The sequence below is a fragment of the Garra rufa genome, chromosome 11 (assembly GCF_049309525.1).
Source record: "Garra rufa chromosome 11, GarRuf1.0, whole genome shotgun sequence".
Classification (NCBI taxonomy): Eukaryota; Metazoa; Chordata; class Actinopteri; order Cypriniformes; family Cyprinidae; genus Garra; species Garra rufa.
Genome location: NC_133371.1, coordinates 41,104,939 through 41,129,362, shown reverse-complemented (window position 1 = coordinate 41,129,362; position 24,424 = coordinate 41,104,939). Strand labels below are relative to the sequence as shown.

The window sequence follows — 24,424 nt, the reverse complement described above, 5'->3', positions numbered from 1 at the left end:
AATGTATTATTAGTAGTACTAGTAGAGGTAGTATTAATAATAATTATAAAAATATTTAAATAATAATATTAATAATAAAAAAATTCAAATTTCAAATGAAATACACACATAATTAATTATTACTACTACTACTAACAAAAATATGTAATATTTAAATTTAATAAATTCATTAATATACCATTTCAAGAGCATTTAGAACAAAAAACAAAAGTATAAAAATATCTAAGCAATACACTATTATTAAATATCTTAATAAACAAATGTAATAATTATAATAATAATTAATATTATTATTATTATTAACATCACCAAAGTATCTTGCACAGAAATTAATATTCTTACGGCTAATATCATGGAAAAGGATTTATTGAACATTAAAATATCATCATTTTATTTTTACACTTATTTTATATTATTATTATTATTATAACATTTTTATTTTATTATTTTAATATTGATTCATTATTTTTTTATTACATTTATGCTTATAAAAACTGTATAACTTATTTATGTTTATAAAGTTTGGTAATACTTTACAATGTTAATCCAACATGTTTATTTGTTGTTTATTTCTCTAAAGATTAATGATGCAAAAAAATAAATAAATATACTTTTTTAAAATTAGCAAGTAAGCCACTTACCTTCTTCATTTTGGCTCTTTTTGTTCGGATTTTCCGAGTCCACAGGTGAACTGCATCTGGGTCCTGCATCTGAACTGCAGAACATCAAAATGTTTAGTGTCAACATGACATAAATACACAATATCAACTCAAACACAGTCTCTCCCTCACCAGCAGAAGGGCTGGAAGTCTGTAAAAGTCGCCCATCCTTTCTCTTCCGTCTCACTGAGCTTTGCAGTCGAGGTTCCCCACACACTGGAGCCTGTGTCCATTGCAATACTTGCGAAATCACGACAGCTGAAGTCGTCTTCAAAACTTGCTATCCATCCAGGACCTAATGGGTGATAATCATTTTTTACAATCAGTGATATCGGATCAGGTGTAATTTGTAGGTCTCCGTTGTGTAAGCTGTGAACATACTCTGCGGATCACTGGACTGCTTGTCTATGTCCAGATTCTTGGTGTTTTCTGGAGTTTGTTTGGTCTCTGGAAACCACTCCATGTCAGGCGATCCCAGACGTCTGCGAGAGCCACCATCTGCCTCGCTCTTCTGAGGATTTGAGGCCAGTCCAAACCTACCAAAGACAAACAGCAGTCAGAGCAATGGCTGATTGTGTTTCTTGTGAAAATGTGTCTTTGTGTTTATATGAACCTGCTTCTGGCTTTCACTTGTGTTGCATAGTTGATTTCTTTATCCTCCCAAATATCTTCCTCCTCCTCAGCATCCTCAAATGGCCGGATTCGCTCCTTTGTGCGAGTCTCAAAGATGGCAGAGCTCGCCTGAGAGACCAGAGAAACAGAAAGGGTTAGCAAGACTGAGAAAGAAAGCCAAAAGTACGTGAATAAGAAGAAAACAAACACAAAAACACGGAAAAGGTCACATTAAAAACCAAAACATACTCACCCCCTCATCCACCAGGTTAAAATTGATCTCTGTGATTCGATCGAACGTTGCGCTGCATAAAAAAAAGAGAGACAACCTTAATCAGTAAACATAGTTATTAAATACTACATTAAATTAAATTTATTTAAAATTATATCAAATAAAATCATTCTAATTATGTAAACGAAAATGTAAAAAAATGCTGTTTTAAAAAGTTTGAAAGACTTAAATATGTGCAAATCTAAAATTAATGTAGATGTTCAATATAATTGTATAAAAGTCTTTCAAACTTCTGATAAGTCTGAAAGACTTTTTTTAAATTATATTGAACACATACATTAGTTTACATTTTTTTCAGATTTTAATAATTTTTTAATTAACAATTAAATCTGTAAATCTAAACCTGATGCTGCCGTCATGCTCCCCGAATTCATCGTCGTTCAGTCCAAACTGATCAACAAAGTTTGCTGTCATCTGCTGGATCTGATAATCTGAGAACACCTGTGTTAAAGAGCAATTTATGCTTATTAAAGGTGATTTGCAGATTGTAATTTGTAATATAAAAATACTTCCTTTGCTTGTCTTTGTGTGAAATCTCACCAGGTCTGCTGTGTTTTTCTTGTTAGTTTCTGTTAGTGTTTCATTCACAAACTGCTCCCAGCGTGCATTATAGTCCTCTGGTAGCTCTGTCATACACAAACATACCAAATATTTAAAGGCAAACAATTTGTTTATGTGTTTACAAATATATATATATAAACATACAAACTCACTTAATAGTCAAAAGTTTTAAGATTTGTAATGTAAGAAGTCTCTTCTGCTCACCAAGCCTGCATTTATTTGATCCAAGTACAGCAAAAACAGTATTTTTTTTTATATTTTTACTATTTAAAATAACCGTTTTCTATTTGAATACGTTTTAAAATGTAATTTATTCCGGTGTTTTTTAAAGCTGAATTTTTAGCATCATTACTCCAGTCACATGATCCTTCAGACATCATTCTAATATTCTGATTTGCTGCTCAAAAAACATTTATTATTATTGTAGTTGTTGAAAACAGCTGAGCAGAATTTTTTCAGGTTTCTTTGATGAATAGAAGGTTCAAAAGAACAGCATTTATCTAAAACAGAAATCTTATTAACTATAAATAATCTTACATTATAAATGTCTTAATCATCACTTTTGATCAATTTAAAGCATCCTTGCTAAATAAAAGAATTCATTTCTATAAAAAAAAATGATACTGACTCCAACCCTTTGAATGGCATGGTGTATAAATCAGCAAATTATGCTGATTTAATGATTTCTGAAGGATCATGTGACATTTAAGACTGGAGTAATGATGCTGAAAATTCAGCTTTGATCACAGGAATAAATTACATTTTATGATATATTCAAATATAAAATAGTTATTTTAAATTTTACTGTTTTTGCTGTACTTAAGATCAAATAAATGCAGGCTTGGTGAGCAGAACAGACGTCTTTAAACTTAAAAAATCTTACTGTTCAAAAACTTTTGACTGGTAGTGTATATACACACCAGGCTTGTGCACAATTCAGAATTTCAGAATTGGCCGGCATTCAATTCATGAGTTGGAATTTGAATTGAATTGACTCCACCCCACAGGAAGTTGAATTTGAATTGGAGTTGGAATGACAGGAAGTGGAATTAAATTCATGGCAATTCAAAGACATTCCACACAGTCATACAACAGAAAGAATGTGTTGAATCTCACATACAATTACATTAATTTTGTAATTTAATAGCATAATTTCATTACACATAACTAGTCACTCCTCAACCCTGCATACATTTTGTTCCAACATATAGATAATGATCAAATTCTTGAAATAAATTACTCCCTCAATGTTTGATTCGTTTTGTTCAAAATGTTATTTTCATTTCAAAGTAATCAAATAACACAATGTAATCTGTACAAGTAGTTCAAACTAATATCATTTATAGAATATGTAATGAAATCATATCTGACATATATTGTAAAGCTTCATTGTTAAACACTTCACTTATGTATATGAATTTCTTTGAATTTGTACTGAATTGCAATTCTGCTTCCTTTAATTCAAATTCGAATTGTAATTCTAGATCCTGTTTTTGACATCAATTCAAATTCAAGAATTGAATTGGAATTTAGGAGTCATTCTCAATTCAATTCTGAATTGTGCACAAGCCTGATACACACACGCACACAAATCTACCCAAAAATACTCCAAGTGTGTGTCACAGCTACCTTTTATTAGTTGTGCAATTTGGGTCTGTTCCTGTTCTCTCTCTGCATTCTGTACCACTGTGTTGGCAATCCTGGTCAGATGACCCATATAGCCTTTTCTCATGCCTCCAGCTTCCCTATAACACACACACACACACACACACACACACACACACACACACACACACACACACACACACACACACACACACACACACACACACACACACACACACACACACACACACACACACACACACACACACACACACACACACACACACGCTTTTATTACTATATGTGTAATATAATAGTCAAATAGTCAAACAGCATATTAACTTTTCAGGTCACAGAATGTACATTTAAATTTGTCCTTACTGTGTTTTGTCATTTTCCTCCCAAGCATCTAAAATCCTCTGAACCAGCCTGCAGTCCTTCAGCAGCTGAACACACACACAACACACAATTATATTGCAATGACGTACACATACAGCATGCTGTATTTCACAATTTACATTTCAGTTTCAGCTCAAAATACCCACAGATTATTTTTTATATCATTTTGAAAATGCCTATTTTGAGTGGAAGCAGAAACACGCTGTTTTCTGAGAACACACATTTAATGCATGCACACAGAAAGCGTCTGTCACACGGCATGTGAGTACTAAACTAAGTTCTCTTTCATGTCTTATTGCGCTTAAACAGTCAAATACACAAAAGTCTATTAAAAACACACGAGTTACAAAAACGGTCGGTTATGTCTGTGAAGGTAAACAGCTGGAAAAGAAATAGCATGTTTATATTAGATCTGAGTGGCAGCAGCGTTAATATACAGTAAATAAATCAATCCACTGCTCTTTTGTCTGCTCTGAGGCTGGGACTCTAAATAGTGTTCTTTGCTCATCTGTGCAGCAAACAACAAAACAGTTTGGTTCAGAACTGGTTCACCGTTGTCGCTTCCGAAAACACACTGGTGGTGCTGTGAAGGGGCGGTAATATTATAATAAGATCCCCTTCCTACATCACAGGGAGAGTGAAATCTGAGCAGCTTGTTTTTTTACATCCTTGCAGAGAAAATTTGACCAAAACAAAGTTACATTTTCTGGGTTGGTAGATGCACCATGGACCTAATTATAGCACTTAAACATGGAAAACATCAGATTTTCATGATATGTCACCTTTAAAAGTGAGGGTCATACTTACATGCTTTATCAGGTCACAGCGTGTGAACATGTCAGATTTGACTGAGTTTTGTGTGTCTTGTGTTTCCAGCTGAATCTGATCGGGACTGTCATGTGTTTTTCCGTTCTGTGTCGTTTGGTTAAGGATGGCAGAGACACAGTGCTCCACTTGGATGTGCAGGAAGTTATTCCAGGAGAATTTAAAAAACAAATCCTATAGAGAGAAATCGAGAAAGATTAAGGCTGTGTTCATTGATCCAAAAATACAGTAAAAACATTAATAGTTAAATATTTTTACAATTTAAAATAGCTGTTTCCTATTGTAATATATTCTAAAATGCAATTTATTTCTGTGATGCAAAGCTGAATTTTCAGCATCATTACTCCAGTCTTCAGTGTCACATGATCATTCAGAAATCATTCTAACATGATTTGCTGCTCAAGAAACAGTTATCATTATCAATGTTGAAAACAGTTGTGCTGCTTATTAGTTTTGAAGAATCATGATACTTTTTTGCCTTGTCTGATAAACGGTAAGTTTGAAAGAAGAGCATTTATTTTAAATGAAAATCATTTTGTAACATTATACATCTCTTTACTGTCACTTTTGATTAATTTAATGCATCTTTGCTGACTAGAAGTATTCTTTAAAAAATAAAAATCCAACTTCTGAACAGTAGTAGTAATAAAACAATATATATTAATAAATAAAATAATTAGAAAACTTAAACTAGCAACATAAGATTGAAATTGTATAAAAAAATACTGTCTGAAGTATCTTAAAGGGATAGTTCACCCGAAATGTAAATTCTGTCATTAATTACTCACCCTCATGTCATTTCAAACCCGTATGATATTCGATCTTCGTAACACAAATCAAGATATTTTTGATGAAATCCGAGAGCTTTCTGACCCTGCATAGACAGCAATGCTACTGACACGTTCAAGGCCAAGAAAGGTAGTAAGGACATAGCTAAAATAACCCATGTGACATCAGTGGTTCAACCGTAATGTTATGAAGCTACGAGAATAATTTTTGTGCGTAAATAAAATAAAAATACGACTTTATTAAACAATTTCTTCTCTTCCGTGACAGTCTTTGACCCGGATGTCTCGAATGTGCATCAAAGTCTGACAGGGAAGAGAAGAAATTGCTGAATATTCTGGGGCTTGAATGTGATAGTTGCATTACTGTAGTCCTATGCAGGGTTAAAAAGCTCTTGAATTTCATCAAAAATATCTTAATTTGTGTTTCAAAGATCAATGAACGTCTTGCAGGTTTAAAACAACATGAGGGTAATTAATGACAGAATTTTTATTTTTGAGTGATCTATCCCTTTAATATCCAGAAAGATTCAAAAATAAATTCTAAATAAAAAAAAAACTGATAGGATCTAAAAAGAAAACATTAAATTTTTTTATTGACTAGACTAAGAATGACTAATACCAGCAGCAGGTTGATCATGTTCAGTTGGCAGAGCTCGTGGTGGATTCTGGGAGCTCTGGTGTACAAGAGAGCAGCCATCAATCTGGATGCATGCAGCCGTGCGTTGCCAAACGGCTCCTTCAGAACGCCCATCGTGGTCAACATCACACATTTCTGAACACAGAGAGAGTCAAAAACATCCACAATATGACATCTTTCATTTTGTTTTTAAGACTTGGGTGATAAAACCAGAGGAGCAGACCAACCTTGGGAGGGTTTAACAGCAGGTGGTGGAAGTGCTTTAGATGTGGTTGGATGCCCATTAAAATGCTGTTGTTTACAGTGTATGACTTTTCCAATCCCTGAGAGCACGGGTCAATCACCTGCTCAATACTGTTATGCACAAACACACACAGTTTAGTAACAGTGAATATGTGTGTATATGATGAAATATGTCTGTGGTGTTTGTATTACTCACACTGGTCTACGAGTTTCCAACAGTGTGAGTAAAACTTGCGTTCCATTGACAATGCACACTTCACTCCTTTCACCTTCAAACATGTTTTTCAATAGTGCCTCGACGTTCTGCTGTCTGAAATACACACATGCAGCAGACGGATTTGGCATTACATCACTTTTTCACCAATGGATCCACTGCAGTGAATGGGTGCCGTCAGAATGAGAGTCCAAACAGCTGATAAAAGCATCACAATAATCCACAAGTAAGCCGGTTAACATCTTGTTTAGTGAAAAGGTGCATGTTTGTAATAAAGAAATGAATCATTTAGCCATTTTTAACGCCAAACCATCACTTGTGGGTTACAATACAAGCCCTCTATCGATAATATAGCATTTTTGGTGCACAAAACAAGCATAATTTACAATCAAAAACATGTTTTACAAGACTAGTGGTGTGGATTACTTGTGGATTATTATGTTTTTGTCAGCAGTTTGGACCAGTGTTGTTTTCGTCAACGATGACGATGACGAAATCATTTCGTTGACGCCACTTTTTTTCATGACGATAACGAGACGATGACGAGATAAAAATGGCTCGTTGATGACTAAAACATGACGAGACGTGTGTGAGTTTTCGTTGACGAGACGAGAATAGACGAAAATGTTAGTGGGTGGTCCGTCAGACGTTTAAGATGCATGACATTTCCGCTTATTGTGCATGCCAATTAAAACTTAAAAAGTATCTGACGCTATGGCAAGCCGTTTTAGCATTAAATTCTCTTTGCTATACTAGTATGGCAAGCCGTTTTAGCATTCCATCCTTGTTTGTCTTTTATGTTCTAAAACATTCCTTCATTATTGTAATTATTGGTGAAAATAGTCGATCCGGAAGCTCACATTGTGTTGAACTATAGATCTGCTATTTTCAGAACTTATAAGTGACACTACCCAACAGCAAAATACTTACTGACCTACATTAATTTGTTAAAAGACTACTTTTTTCCCTTTTTTTGACTAAAACCTTTTTGACTTTTCGTCGACTAAAACTAGACTAAAACCTTTTTGACTTTTCGTCGACTAAAATTGGACTAAAACTATCACATATAGAAGTGACTAAAATTTGACTAAAACTAAGAAGCATTTTAGTCCAAAAGACTAAGACTAAGACTAAATCTAAGATGGTTGTCAAAAACAACACTGGTTTGGACTCTCATTCTGACTACTACTGACTGTCATCAGCCATTTTTTGTCAGATTCCAACAGGTCATACATAATTTTGAAGGTATTTTAATGGAAAATGTAAAAATACACAAAAATGGATGGCCTGAGGGTGAGGAAATTCTTTGAGCTATTCCTAGAAAAAGTCTGGTCCACATTGCGGCTTACTCTGACAGACAACCACCCACTTAAACAGCAAAACACCGTCTAGCCGACATGAAAAGTGACCAAGCACAGTTTGAGGTGGAAGTGCTGACACACACACACTTACAGCTCTAATGTTGTGAGCAGAGGGTCGGTCTCTGACGTCTCCTGCAGCAGACTGGCCTGATCTCTGCTCAGACGGATGATGTCACACAGCGCCTGAGATGCATTTGACTGCGTCTGTGAACACGCAAGCACATTTATGAATATATGTCTTCATATTCACTTATATATACACATTTGTAAGAAATCAAATGGTTTTGTTGCATAAGCATTTGTAGCATAAATCAGTGCTACTATTCATCAATGCTTAAAGGATTAGTTCACTTCCAGAACAAAATCTGTACCATTTTTTCGTAAAGGACGTTTGACCTTCTTTGAATGTTTTTCACTTTGTAAACACTGGGATGGTACTTCTGCAGCAATGTAGGACGATTTTAAATTTAAAGAGGTGAAAATGAGATGGGAGTTTTTCGGCCTTCCCTAACTGTATTGACCCAGATTACACAGAGTACGCATGTGCACGGCAGAGCTAAACAAGACGAGCATTTGAGGTTAAAAAATATATACAATTTTTTTTTTTTTAAGTCCTATCATTTCACTAGATAAGACCCTTATTCCTTGGCTAAGATCATTTAGAGCCCTTTGAAGCTGCATTTAAACTGCATTTTGGAAGTTCAAACTCGCAGACACCATTGAAGTCCACTATACGGAGAGAAATCCTGAAATGTTTTCCTCAAAAAAAACATAATATCTTTACGACTGAAGAAAGAAAGGCATGAACGTCTTGGATGACATTTTGGTGAGTACATTATCGGTAATTTTTTGTTCTAGAAATCAACTAATCCTTTCAAGGTCATTTTCTAAAAAAAAAAAAAAAAAAAAAAGTAATTTCTATACTTTTTAACCACAAATGCACTAGCTTGACTTTGCACAATACATAGAGGCAGAGCGACTCGCGTCATAATATGAAAACCACGCCAATCCAATGATCTCCATTGACTTTGTATTGTGGGAAGCTGCCTCCTTGTCATTTCTGACTTATAACAAACATCAGAACAATGTCTAAAAGCTGCTATGAGACAAGGTGTACAGTAAACAAGCTAAAAAACACAGAACTACATTTTTATAAGCTGTCGACCCTAAAAAAACGAGTGTTTAAGGACACAAAAGTAGAGCACAACGTGTCATATTACTCTGAAAACTAATTTAAATTTAATGAAAATTAAACGGCGACAGTAAACATTCATTATTTTTAACCATGTCAAAGGATTATTTCACCACCCTGAAAGGAGGAGATATATTGAGAAACTAAATTTTATTGGTCTATGTCAGTGCTCTTTTTCCTTACCTTCCTTTTGTTGGAGAAATAATCCAACTGAACGGCTCAATGTGAAATACCCTGACATCTACGACTATTTGTGTCCTTAAACACTCGTTTTTTGGGTCGACAGCTTATAAAAAAGTAGTTCTGTGTTTTTTAGCTTGTTTACTGTACAACTTTTTCTCATAGCAGCTTTCAGACATTGTTTTTGCTATAAGTCAGAAATGACAAGGAGTCCGCTTCCCACAATACAAAGTCAATGGAGAGCGCTGGATTGTTTTTCCCACTGATGTGGGCGTGGCCTAAATGCGCTCTGTCTCTATAGTCACATTGGAAAGGTCTCGCGCAGTTAGTTCTTCGTCTGTGCACTAAAGTTCAAAAAGGCAGGGTAGGAAAAAGTTCATCTTATTTTCTCTAAATTGTCAATTTTTTGTAAATGTTCACCTTGTAAACACTGGGTCGGTACTTCCGCCTACGTCACACATGACCTTTCCGACGTGACTAAGTAATTTGTGAAGTCGAGGTAGTGCAAAATGAGCATTTGTGCTTAAAAGTATATAAATTGTAATTTTTTTTAGAAAATGACTTCTTCGTTTCACTAGATAAGACCATTTTTCCTCAGCTGTAGAGTCCTTTGAAGCTGTATTGAAACTGCAATTTTGACCTTCAACCCATTGATTCCCATTGAAGTCCACTATATGGAGAAAAATCCTAAAAGGTTTTCCTCAAAAACTTTAACTTCACATGAACATCTTGGATGACACGGAAGGGTAAGTAAATTATCAGGAAATTTATATTCTGGAAATGAACTAATCCTTTAAACTTTGTTGTGAAAATAAAACTGTAATGACTGACTTCACTGTCACTGCGAGGATGTATCAGCTCAATGAGTCTCTGGATCAGCTTCTCTTCATTCAGCCACTGAAAACAAAGGACATGAAACATCAAAACAAATACACACACAGATACAGGCCTTTTGTTAGTTTTGAGCACTTTTATGTCCCAGGGGTTGATTTTTACTCAATGAAAAAAGAAAGATTTGAAATTGTTACATTAAGGTTACATTAATTTGATCTTGGACACTTTTCACCATGCCTTCATCAAACAACTTCTATGTACAGATTTCACTGTTTTTATTTTTACCATCCCAAACTTTAAATATAAATTCAGCATAAATATTTAAAATATGAATTATTAAACCAAGTTTGGGGTCAGATACTTGTAATGTTAAGATTTCTGTTTCAAATAAATTATTTTCCACAAAAATATGAAGCAGCACAACTGTGTTCAACATTGATAAAAATATTGTTTTTTGAGCAGCAAATCAGCATATGTGACCCTGGACCACAAAACCAGTCATAAGGTTAGATTTTACAAAACTGAGATGTATATATCATATGAAAGCTCAATAAATAAGCTTTCTATTGATGTATGGTTTGTTAGGATAGGACAATATTTGGCCGAGATACATCTATTTGAAAATCTGGAATCGGAGGATGCAAAAAAATCAAAATACTGAGAAAATCACCTTTAAAGTTGTCCAAATTAAGTTCTTAACAATGCATATTACTAATCAAAAATTACATTTTGATAGGTTTACAGTAGGAATTTTACAAAAAATCTTCATGGAACATGATCTTTACTTAATTTCCTAATGATTTTTGGCATAAAAGAAAAATCGATAATTTTGACCCATACTATGTATTTTTGGCTGTTGCTACAAATATACCCCAGCGACTTAAGACTGGTTTTGTGGTCCAGGGTCACATATTAGAATGATTTCCGAAGGATCATGTGACACTGAAGACTGGAGTAATGATCCTAAAAATTCAGCTTTGGATCACAGGAATAAATTACATTCAAATAGAAAACAGTTCTTTTCAATTATACTTGTGTTTCACAGTATTACAGTTTCTACTGTATTTTCTGATCAAACAAATGCAGGCTTGGTGAGCATAAAAGTTTTTTTTTAAAGCAATACAAATTGAACAGTAGTGGATAAAAAAGTATTATGTAATAATGTACAATGCTATTAAATGAGCCCAAGTACTGCCTAAAATCAAAGATTTCCACCACAGTATGCTGTTAAACACATTATATCTTCTGAGATGTGCTGAAAGCATGAATGAATTTTAATGTGGAATTTTTCCTGTGATGAATACTGGACATCGTCAGCAGACAATCAAATAAACAGTGAGAGAGGTTGTTTTTCACAGCGCCAAAGTGTCCATTATAGAAACACCTATAAATGAATCAGCAGGTCGTGTGCACTCACAGTAAGCACTTCCTGTCTGAGACAGACGGGCTCCACGCTGCTAATGAGACGCAGCACCAGATCCATCATGGCCGACGTGTCCAAGTGTTTCAAAACCTGCCCTATAAAATCCTCCTTGCTCTTAAGGAAACTGATCACCTGATACATAATGTAGATGAACAAAGAGCAGAAATTAAAAAATCATGCAGAAAAACTGATTTTCAAATGAAAAAGAGACATGTTTGTGTACCTGCTCGGTCTTGCGGGTGATGAGGCTGCCGATGGTCTTACTGAAGAAGGAGGCCAGTAGAGGGTTCAGCGGCGACTTCTGCTCTAGGAAACTATAGAGTGTGTTCAGCAGAGACTCGTCTCCACCAACTTTATCGTTAATGAGGGACACGTCGCATGTCAATAACTCACATGCTACATTAGCATACCTGCATGAGAGACAGAAAGAAAACAAATATCAATAGCGGATGATTGATGTATACAGAGCCGTGCAAAAGTATTCATACCCCTTCATTTTTTCCCTCCACATTTTGTTTTGTTGCAGCATTATGTTAAACTGCTTTAAATTCGTTTTTCCCCACATCAGTTTACACTCCATACACCATAATAATGACAAAGCAAAAACCAGATTAGCAAATTTTACACATTTATTAAAAATCAAACACTGAAATAAGTACATTGCATAAGTATTCATACTCTTAACTCAGTATATAGTTAAAGCACCTTTACAGCCTCAAGTCTTTTTTGGGTATGATGTGACAAGCTTTGCACATCTGCATTTGGCAATTATCTGCCATTCTTCGCCTCACCTTTTCACCTCTCAAGCTCTGTCAGCTTGGATGGGGGCTGGCAGACAATCGTCTTCCATCATGGATAATGGAGGCTACATGCTTCTGTGAACCTTCAACGCAGCAGATTTTTTTCTGAACTCTTCCCTAGATCATTGCCTTAACGCAAGTCTATCACTGAGCTCTACAGGCAGTTATCTTGACCTCAGGACTTGGTTTTTACTCTGATATGCATTTTCAGCTGTTAGTCCTTTTCTGAGAGGTGTGTGCCTTTCTAAATCATACTCATTCAAATGAATTTGCCACAGTTTAACTCCACTCGAAGTGTAGTAACATCTAGAAGCAATATGAATGCTCCTGAGAAAAGGGTATGAATACTTATGCAACGGGATCTTTTCAGTTTTTTATTTCTAATAAATTTGCAAGGTTGTTACAAACCTGTTTTGTGCTTTGTCATTATGGTGTATGAGATGTAGATTGATGTGGAAAAAAGTAATTTAAAGCAGTTTAACATAATGCTGCAACAAAACAAATGTGAAAAAAAGAATATTTTTGCAAGGCACTGTATAATGCAAATAAATGTAGTTTACAATGCAAATTTAACTGCAATCTTATTTAGTCAAAATTCACTAAAGATATTTAGGAACTGGAATGCGTGTTATACATTGACAAGGTTGTCTGTAAATTTGCAAATTGACAAAAAACAGTTAACACTGCTGTTTATTTATCATCCAAGTATTGAGAGCTGGTGGTAATCTCAATATGACCAAATATGATTGTTAAATGGTCAAACTATGTCTGACTCCCAGAGGGCAAAATCAGTATTGTTATCGTTAACTAACACTATTATTGTTTTCAGAAACTGAAATAAAAAATAAATAAAAGTTTAAGTAGAAGTACTTACTATAACTGAAAAAAAAAAAAAACGAAAGCAAATAGAAATTTTGAACAGTAAGATTTTTAATGTTTTTTTAAAGAAGTCTCTTCTGCTCACCAAGCCTGCATTTATTTAATCCAAAGTACAGCAAAAACAGTAACATTTGTAAATATTTTTTACTATTTAAAATAACTGTTTTCTATTTGGCTTTTTAATTTTAAAATGTAATTTATTCCTGTGATTAAATTCTGAATTTTCAGCATCATCCTTCAGAAATCCTTCTAATATTCTGATTTGCTGTTCAAGAAACATTTATCATTTTTATCATCATTATCATTATCATCATCATCAATATTTAAAACAGGTAATTACATTTGTTAGGATTCTTTGATGAATACAAAGATCCAAAAAACAGAATTCATCTAAAATAAAAAGCATTTATTTGAGTCAGTATGTTTTTATAGAAATTATGGAAATGAATACTTTTATTTAGCAAGGATGCTTTGATCAAAAGTGATAAAGACATTTATAATGTTACAAAAGATTTTTTTTCAGATAAATACTGTTCTTTCTAAGAAACCTGAAAAAAATCCTACTCCACTGTTTTCAACATAATAATGATAAATGTTTTTTAAGAGCAAATAAGAATATGTGGCCCTGGACCACAAAACCAGTCTTAAGTCGCTGGGGTATATTTGTAGCAATAGCCAAAAATACATTGCATAGGTCAAAATTTTTGATTTTTCCTTTATGCCAAAAATCATTAAGAAATTAAGTAAAGTTCATGTTCCATGAAGATTTTTTGTAAAATTCCTACTGTAAACATATCAAAATGTAATTTTTGATTTGTAATATGCATTGTTAAGAACCTAATTTGGACAACTTTAAAGGTGATTTTCTCAGTCTTTTTGATTTTTTTGCACCCTCAGATTCCAGATTTTCAAATAGATGTATCTCGGCCAAATATTGTCCTATCCTAACAAACCATACACCAATAGAAAGCTTATTTATTGAGCTTTCATATGATGTATAAATCTCAGTTTTGTCAAATTTAACCTTATGACTGGTTTTGTGGTCCAGGGTCACATATTAGAATAATGTCTGAAAGATCATGTGATTGGAGTAATGATTCTAAAAAATCAATTTTGAAATTTAATTTTAAAATACATTCAAATAGAAAACAGTTATTTTAAATAGTAAAAATATTTCAAAATGTGACTGTTTTTGCTGTACTATGGATCAAATAAATGCAGGCTTGGTGAGCAGAAGAGACTTAAAAAATATAAATAAAATCTTACTGTCAAAAAATTTACTAACAATATTACTAATTGTTTTCAGTAATTGAAATAAAGCTGCAATAAAATAATAAAACCCTACTGTAACTGAAATGAAAATAAATTTAAGCAAATGGAAATATAAAAACCTAAAGAGGAAAATTACTATAAATTAATGTTCTAAAACTTAAAATTTAGATTGAACAAACTAAAAATATAAAAATAACTGCTAAATATATTTATAGCATGTTAATAATACATAAATAAGACTGAATCAAATATTGATTAATTATTCAGACTGGCCAAGAAGTTTAAAATGTACATCAACCAATATTTAAAAATGTATTATATTAAAACGGCCCAACATCAGCTGATTAATTAGACTGATCATTTCAATATGGTCAAATATCTGTCAAATTAATCAGCCAGCAACATCAGCCTGTCTAATCTCAAAATGGCCAAATACTGGTAAATTATTGAATTAAACCGGTACTATTTTTCTCTATCCCAGACAAAGTTTCAAGTCAGTTTATTTTAGAGTCCCTTTAGAAAGTAATCCAGACCATCTCTTCACTCACTTGTAGCGCATTTTCTCCTCCCGGTCAGCAGGGGGCTCGTGTATGACGAGGTTGAGGAGCTCCACCATGCTGCTGTCCCGTGTGATGAAGAGGAGGAGGCGTTGATTCTGAGCCTTGCACTCCTGCAGCACGTCTTCCTCATCCAGCAGCTCCTGTAAGGTCACGTCCTCTTTCTCCAAGAGCTTCTCAATCTGAGAGGAGTTGTGCAGGTCGAACTTCCAGAACATGACTGCAGCTTACAGGTGAAAGAGAGAGAGTGCCTGAGACAGAAAGAGATAAAGAGAGAGAGAGTTACTCAAGCATATGAGAAAAACAAAGCAGATAGTGTGGTTCACACAGTTTGACAGTCAATGACTTATAACACTCTTTGTTGGGCAAAAAAGTCGATATAGAAAATGCACAATGCACCAGAAGAAATCAGTGTATAAATAATGCAAGGCAAAATGAACAACTAAAGTACAGTATAAATAAAACATACTCAGAGCAGCGCATACAGCAGCTATTAAACATTAGCAAGCCAGCTGTAATTACAATCCTGATGAACAGCTGGAGAATCAATTGCATCAGTCAATTAAAGACTATTAGCTGATCTGATTTCATTTGCCTTCAGGTTGGGCTGTCCTTGGACTTGTGTGCCACACAAAATCTTACATGGTGTAGAATTGTGTATAATACTAAAGTTGATCATTACAATAATGCTGTTCTTGTTTATAACACAGCCTTGCATCTCCAACAAAAATGCCCTAGTCCTAATATTGCCTAATTTGACGATACAGAGTTCAAAATAGGGGTGGGCGATATGACCTAAAATTAATATCACGGTATTTTTCATCTTTTGAACGGTGCCGGTATAATATCACGGTATTACTTTTTTTGGTACATTTTCGGAGGAGTAGCCTGTCCTGTCCATTTAGTATGTGAATAAAGTTAATATTTTCATAATATAATAAGTATATGGTAGGTATCCTTATCAAAAGAGACATGGGAGAGTATTATGCATTCTCAACATATTTATTTTGCAAAAAACCTAAAGATCTTACTTAACAGTGTACAACAAAACAAAAAAATATTTTTTATTGAAATTTAATTTCTGCAATATTTACAACCTTTAAATAACTGGGGGAAATCAACCCATGGCAACAGTTTAAAAGTAGACCAATTCTGTGGGGAAAAACGCAGACTTGGCAACCCTGCATCCAACAAGAGCTGCTGGAGTTAATTGCTGCGTCCCAATTCGCATACTATCCGTCCTAAATAGTATTCGAAAATAGAATTAGTATGTCCCAAATCGTAGTATGTTCAAAAAAGTATTCCAAAGATTCCCGGATGGTCTACTACTTAACTTCGGAATTCGAAGTGCGGATCAATGCACACTCTAACGGCTAATATTGCCCACAACACATTGCGCGGTGAACGAGGATTCGATTAGAACTGCAAACACGCATAAAAAGTTTTAAAAAACTACAAACATGGAGGATATGCACGACCAGCGGACAGGTAGAGAAATGGGTTTGAGAGTGATAAATAATCAGTCTGTAACCTGATAAAAAAATATTTTATTAATGTTATCCGCGTTATATTTCATGTGCAGAAACATTATGAACTTTTATAATGATAGGTTTGGTCATTAACGTTTAAAGGCATAATTATGCAAACACAAGAGCAGAGTCCTTGGCATGAAAGACTCGTGAAATAACGTGCCTCTTCATTTCTCTCTAATACGGTAGGAAATCAAATTAAAACGCAATGTAGATTATGTCAACTGTGATGATTGACAGGGCAGTTTAAACAGTGACAGGATTCAGGTAACTAAGCAACAGAGCGTCCGTTAAAGAAGGAGTTATGACGAAGTAGTATGTCCCAAAGACTGCCTACTATTCTGCTACATACTCAAAAGTATGTACTTTTTCTTTACAAAAAGAGTACATACTTTTAGGGCATAGTATAAGTAGGCGAATTGGGACGCAGCAAATGTCTTTGCACACATGAGTACGAAATTTTCGTCCGACATTTTTGCACGTTAAAAAAAATACAGGTTATGTTAATAGAGTTTACACACTGCCTCTGAAACTTTCGTCCGTCATAAAAAAATTTGGATCGTGTTTGATTTTCTGCATTTTCACATCCATAATAAGCATTTTGATAAGGATGGCGAATATGAGAAAACTAAAAAAAAAAAAACGCATACGAAAATCGGACTCAGTGTACAATGACCTATAGATTTGAATGATCACGGGTCGAAAGTAAAGAGAGATGACAAAAATAGACTGGAGGATTTGTTGCAATCTTGTACTCACTGACAAATATCTATTATAAGACGTGCTGCTCCCTTTACAAAATCGAAAGTAAAAGTTAACAGGCCGGTCGCGTTCGCCTCGCGCCTGCTCAATTTGTGATCCGCTGTGTAAATCCTTTTGCCGGCCGACCGGGAAAAGTCCCGGTCGTCCCGATTGCCACTCCGCCCCTGGTATAGGCTACAGGGCCGACCTTTCACGATGTTTCACCAGTCGTTTAATGGCCACTCCCCTTTTACCACCTGCAAAGCTGATACGAATATGTTTTACTTTTTTATTTACAACAAGATATATATAAGGACAGGTATTCAGACCACAACTGAACGTTTGAAGAAAATTTAATGTTTTAAATATACCGGTATTGACGGTATTAGAAAATCCATGTCGTGGCGCAATCTCACACCGGTGATGACTATGACACCGGTGTACCGCCCACCCCTAGTTCAAAATATCAATACAAACTTTCCATGACATAGTTTTTCACAAAATAATAGAGGATTTTTCAAATGTTATATGCTGTACAGTTGAGGTCAAAAGTTTGCATACACCTCGCAGAATCTGCAAAATGTTAATTATTTTACCATTTTTATTTAGTACTAACCTGAATAGGATATTTCACATAAAATATGTTTTGTTTAGTGATAGTTGTTCATGACTCCTGTGTTAAATGCTAAAAATGCTTCAGGTCCCCAAAATTCTTTGGTTTTTCAGCATTTTTGTGTGAACCCTTTCCAACAATGACTATAATTTTGAGATCTATCTTTTCACACGGAGGACTCATAAGCAACTATTACAGAAGGTTCAAAGGCTCACTGATGCTTCAGAAGGAAAAAACAGAATTTGAAGATCAGGGTAAATTTAACTTATTTTGTCTTCTGGAAAACATGTAAGTATCTTCTATAGCTTCTGAAGGGCAGTACTAAATAAAAAAAAAATGATATTTAGACAAAATAAGGAAAATGTACACATCTTCATTCTGTTCAAAAGTTTTCACCCCTGGCTCTTAATGCATCATTTTTCCTTCTGGAGCATCAGTGAGCATTTGAACCTTCTGTAATAGTTGCATATGAGTCCCTCAGTTGTCCTCAGTGTGAAAAGATGGATCTCAAAATCATACCGTCAGTGTTGGTAAGGGTTCAAATAGACAAAAAATTATGAAGAAAAAGAATTAGTGGGACCTGAAGGATTTTTCCTGAAGAACAGTGGACAGTTTAACTGTTCAGGACATTCATTTTTTATAAATTCAACTATTATTTTCTCATGTGGACTATATGTAAATGTCTTTTATGTGAAATATCTTATTCAGTTTAGTACTAAATAAACAACAACATGCACTTTGTATGATCCCTCTAATTTTGGGTAAAATAATTAACATTTATCAGATTCTGCAAGGTGTATGTAAACTTTTGATCTCAACTGTATTTATATAGCTCTATTCAGCGTTATTGCACATATCAACATAATAAAAGCAGTTTAAAAATAAGTACTTACAATTACGATTACAATCTGCAAAGGAGTGGAAAATATTTCCAAAAACTTTATTCATTAAAGTTGTATGTATTTTCTTTACATAAAAGTTTAAATAAATGAGCCTTTTCACTAAATCTGTAATTTTCTGTTGCTGTTTGGTGTAATAAAACACATACAAATGTAGCAGACAACATGTTTGCATTTTCTTCTGTCACTGGCCATAATTCACACATTGAAATCAGGATTAGGTATACAATAATGTTTTCAGAATACTTTCACATCAAAATCAGCTCAGAATTGAAGAAACAGCTATAACCTGACTCAGAGCACGACAGGAATCATGTCTATGTGGCAGTTTTTCTGCTGATAAAGGGATAATGCAAGACTTACAAATGGTTGTCGATAGCAGAAATGCTACAAAAGGCACCATATTTTATGAGAAACCCTGACATGCAAGAGCAGAACAGCCACTATTTTGAAATCAGCACTTTAAAATGAGCAAGAAACAGGCAATTGTCAGTATTTTGTCCTGTCCTGTTTTTCTAGTGTTTTTCCCCCTATGTTTCTAGTGTAATGGTTTAGTCTTTGTCTCCCCCTCCTGGTTTTGTCTATTTTGGTTTATTCACGCCCATATTTGTATTTCCCCCTCGTCATCTCGTTATCTTGTTTGTTACCACACCCTATGTTCAGTGTATTTAAGTCTGTGTCTCCTCACTCCCGTTTGTCCGTCGATACTGTTACATGTGCTCATTTCTTGCTCCCGGTTTTTGTTTGTTTGTTATCATTTTCAGTGTTTTCATTTAATAAACTTATATATATTCATTTACTCCGGTTCTCCTCCTCCATCTCCACTCCTCAACCCAGCCAGAGTGTGACAGTAATAGATTTCATTCAGCAAATATGATGCAGAGCAGTGTTATGTGTGTAATACTTAAAGGAAAAGTTCACTTCCAGAATCAAAGTTTCCTGATAATGTACTCACCCCCATGTCATCCAAGATGATAAAGTCTTTCTTTCTTCTGTCGCAAAGAAATACCGTTTATTGAGGAAAACATTCCAGGATTTTTCTCCATATAGTAGACTTTAATAGGAGCCAACGGGTTGAATGTCCAAATTGCTGTTTCAATGCAGCTTCGGAGGGCTCTACACGATCCCAGACAAGGAATAAAGGTTTCAAAAAAATTTCAAAAAAAAAAAAAAAAAGAAAAAAAAAAAAAACCTCAAATGGTCATCTCCCACTAGCTCTGCAATGCGCATGACTTTAGGCATTGTGTGATCACGTTGGAAAAGTTACGTGCAGTTAGTTCTTCGTCTGTGTACTTTGGTTCAAAAAAGTAGGGTAGGGTTCAAAAACTCCATCTCATTTTCTCCTCCAACTTTAAAATCATCCAACATCTTTGTTTTACCTTTTTTTGTAAAGGGCGTTTGACTTTATTTGCATATTCGCTTTGTAAACACCTATGTCATGTGTGCATGACTATAGCGCAAGACATGCATTTACACTTAAAGCTATATAACTTTGTATTTTTCTTAGAATAAGTCTAGTTGTTTCACTAGATAAGACTCTTATTCCTCGGCTAGGATTGTGTAGAGCCCTTTGAAGCTGCAATGAAACTGCATTTTTAACCTTCAACCCATTGGCCACCATTGAAGTCCACTATATGGAGAAAAATCCAAACCTTGATTTCTTTTTGACTGAAAAAAGAAAGACATGAACATCTTGGATGACATAGGGGTGAGTGAATTATCAGGAAATTTTCATTCTGGAAGTGAACTTCTCCTTTAAGTGATGATAATAATAAATTACCTTTAGTCAGATGGTGTGTGTCCTTAGTTGGGATACAGAGACCAGTTTACACACACTGGTTTACTAGACTGAGTGGTCAGTGGTCATATAACCCATCCATCCGCAAGGCTGCCTCTCATTACAACACATGAACCTGTAGGGAGAAAGACGAGTCATCAAGACATGACTAAGACTAAGACAGTGAACTGAGGAAAGCATGCCATGCACACTTCAATTAAGCCACATTACAGTTCTGTAATATGACTAGGACTCAAAATAAGCTTGTTTAAACACACATTAATGTGTACACACACACACACACACACACACACACACACACACACACACTGACAGCAGTATGTTCCTTTTTAGTCTCTTAATGGGATTAATCAGCGGATATGAGGTCAGCTGCCAGCCTAAACTACATCATTCAGTGTCACACACCATTACTGCACCACATCCATGACAACACACTTATATAGAACACACTCACAGAGAAAAAGATTTCAGAGCAGAGCACAACTATAGTATTTATATGTGCTACATAAATCTCCATCGTTTTTAATGTTATTACCTTTTTATGACTCTTTATGTCAGGACTAGATACTGCATAGATAGATAGATAGATGTCAAAGGTTTACATACACCTTGTGAAATCTGCAAAATGTTAATTATTTCACCAAAATAAGAGGGATCATACAAAATGCATGCAATTTTAGATTTAGTACTGACCTGAATAAGATGTTTCACATAAAAGATGTTTACATATAGTCCACAATAGAAAAGAATAGTTGGATTTATTCAAATAAGACCCCATTCAAAAGTTCAAATACACTTGATTCTTAATACTGTGTTGTTACCTGAATGATCCACAGCTGTTTTTTTTTTTTTGTTTAGTGATAGTTGTTCATGAGTCCCTTGTTTGTCCTGAACAGTTAAACTGCCTGCCATTCTATAGAAAAATCCTTCACGTCCCACAAAGTCTTTGGTTTTTCAGCATTTTTGTGTATCTGAACCCTATCCAAACGTTGCTCCAGAAGGAAACACTTTGCATTGGGGTTGAAAACTTTTTGAATTTGAAGATCAGGGTAAATTTAACTTATTTTGTCTTCTGGGAAAAAAGTAAGTGTTTTCTGTAGCTTCTGAAGGGCAGAAATAAATGGGAAAAAATATATGATATTTAGACAAAATAAGAAAAACTGCACACATTATTTTTTCCTTCTGGAGCATCAGAGAGCATTTTAACCTTCTGTAATATTTGCATATGAGTCCCTCAGTTGTGTAAAAACATGGATCTCAAAATCATAGTGTCATTGTTGGAAATACACAAAAATGCTAAAAAAAAAAAAAAAAAAAAAAATCTGTAGGACCTGAAGGACTTTTCTAAAGAACAGCAGGCAGTTTAACTGTTCAGGACAAACAAGGGACTCATGAACAACTATCACTAAAGTAAAACACAGCTGGGGATCATTCAGGTAACAACACAGTATTAAGAATCAAGTGTATATAAAATTTTAAACAGGGTCATTCTTGCAAATTCAACTATTATTTTCTCTTGTGGACTATATGTAAACATGTTCTGTGAAATATCTTATTCAGGTTAGTACTAAATAAAAAAATAACATGAATTTTGTATGATCCCTTTTATTTTGCAGAGCAGATACTCCAAGGTGTAAACTTTTGACTTCAACTGCAGATAGATAGATAGATAGATAGATAGATAGACAGATAGATAGAATGATAGAACGACAGACAGACAGACAGACAGACAGACAGAACGACAGATAGATAGATAGAACGACAGACAGACAGACAGACAGATAGATAGATAGATAGATAGATAGATAGATAGATAGATAGATAGATAGATAGATATCACGTGTTTTGGCGAAAGCAAGAATACTGCAGAGATCAACATGTGTGTGTGATCAAATCATACAGTCCACCCATCACACACACTTCACGCCCACGTTTACGTGTGTGACAGGGCTACAGGCATTCAATTACATTTTGACGATTGTACAATTCTTATTCCCATGCTATTTTTCACTAAAATACACACGAAACGCCTTTATGATAACAAGGCGAAACCAAATCCCTCGTTCAAGATCAATGTCAGCCAGACACACAACGGCCTCGCTCAATGTCACTGTCCGTGATCCACCAATCGGAACGCAGAGGCGAGACTCGAACCACCAATCAGAACGCTGAGAATTTGCATGCCTGATTACTGGATGTTGCAAAGCATTATAAATGCCTCCACTGCCAAAAGCCTCCAAATAGTATCAAGCCTATTTGCATAAACAAAAGTAAACATACTCCGGAGCACAAAAGGCAAGTCAAGGCTATAATACGACGTGTAACTATATTATCTGATTTATCTTAGTATATGGAGACTGTAAATGAGCATACACTTCAAGGTGAAAGACATTAGTGTTTAACATAATCATGGTTTATTTAATCATTGCTCGTATGTCACGTGAGTCCATGTGCAGGTCATAAACGCATCTGCTGTGTTCATCAGAGTCGATCGACTGGAATATATAACGTTACGCACGGATACAGTGATAAATAACATTACTATTAACAAATAAACAGCTGTAAACTTACCAGTAATACTTTGAGATGTCAGACAAACAGCAATCTGTGATCAGACCTGTTCTGTAGGCTGTCAGAGGGGAAATATGATATTTGGTTGGCGTTGCATCGTCCTGCATCCATAGATCCCCCCGATATCCTTCCTCCTTCAGCAGCCCTGCTTCAACACTGGCCCCTTCAGAGCTTTAAACTGTGAGCAGAAAAAGATTTTGACACTATTTCTCAAGTCAAAATGGCCGACCAGGAGACGCGGACGCGCATGCTGCGTGTGTGAACGCGCTTGGGCGATCGGTTCGATTTATTATGTATTGGTTTAGATTTCTGGGAAGACGGAAGCACTGTATATAAATCCTTCCTTATATATATATATATGCATGCATATTATGCATATTTTATATATTCTTTTAAATAAATGTAGTTAACATATAATGTTTATTTGTAAATATATGTTACATTAACTATATATAATGTTTATTTTTTTATAATTGTATTTATTTTAAGAACATTAAGACAAATATACGAACATATACATCAAAATATAAAATTAATTAATTTAAATCTGTTTATATGTTACATTTTTTAAAAATAAGCCATAATTGAATACGATATAAAATACGAATATATGCATCAAAATATATAATGTTTAAATATTATTTATATATATTTCACAATAACATTATATGTTACATATTTTTATAAAAATAAGTAGCCTATATCGTAGTTATAACAAATATACAAACATACATTAAAATATAATATAAATAAATATATAATGTTTAAATATATATAAACAAGTATGCATGCATATTTTATATATTCTTTTAAATAAATGTATTTAACATAATGTTTATATATAAATGTCACATTAACATTATATATAATGTGAATTGTTTTATAATTGTATTTATTTTAAGAACATTAAGACAAATATACGAACAAATACATCAAAATA

General features: G+C 34.4%; 1 protein-coding gene across 2 annotated transcripts in view; it reads right to left on the bottom strand.

Moving 5' to 3' along the window:
- ppp6r2b (protein phosphatase 6, regulatory subunit 2b) overlaps positions 1-23,680 on the bottom strand; it is a 36,563-nt gene extending 12,883 nt beyond the window's left edge. The window contains exons 1-20 of one of the 2 annotated variants that reach the window (XM_073850027.1): positions 23,485-23,680; positions 20,896-21,028; positions 15,325-15,584; positions 12,049-12,235; positions 11,820-11,957; positions 10,400-10,465; positions 8,288-8,400; positions 6,818-6,931; positions 6,606-6,732; positions 6,361-6,513; positions 4,936-5,127; positions 4,111-4,175; positions 3,754-3,869; positions 2,104-2,189; positions 1,907-2,004; positions 1,525-1,576; positions 1,273-1,400; positions 1,041-1,195; positions 792-954; positions 642-715 (exon numbers count right to left, since the gene is read on the bottom strand). In XM_073850027.1, the coding sequence (XP_073706128.1) occupies positions 642-715; positions 792-954; positions 1,041-1,195; positions 1,273-1,400; positions 1,525-1,576; positions 1,907-2,004; positions 2,104-2,189; positions 3,754-3,869; positions 4,111-4,175; positions 4,936-5,127; positions 6,361-6,513; positions 6,606-6,732; positions 6,818-6,931; positions 8,288-8,400; positions 10,400-10,465; positions 11,820-11,957; positions 12,049-12,235; positions 15,325-15,551 (2,254 nt within the window). In that variant the 5' untranslated portion in view covers positions 15,552-15,584; positions 20,896-21,028; positions 23,485-23,680. Of the gene's footprint in view, positions 1-641; positions 716-791; positions 955-1,040; positions 1,196-1,272; positions 1,401-1,524; positions 1,577-1,906; positions 2,190-3,753; positions 3,870-4,110; positions 4,176-4,935; positions 5,128-6,360; positions 6,514-6,605; positions 6,733-6,817; positions 6,932-8,287; positions 8,401-10,399; positions 10,466-11,819; positions 11,958-12,048; positions 12,236-15,324; positions 15,585-20,895; positions 21,029-23,484 lie in introns of both variants that reach the window. The other variant, XM_073850026.1, reaches the window with a different exon arrangement.
- Between the last annotated feature and the right edge of the window lie 744 nt (positions 23,681-24,424).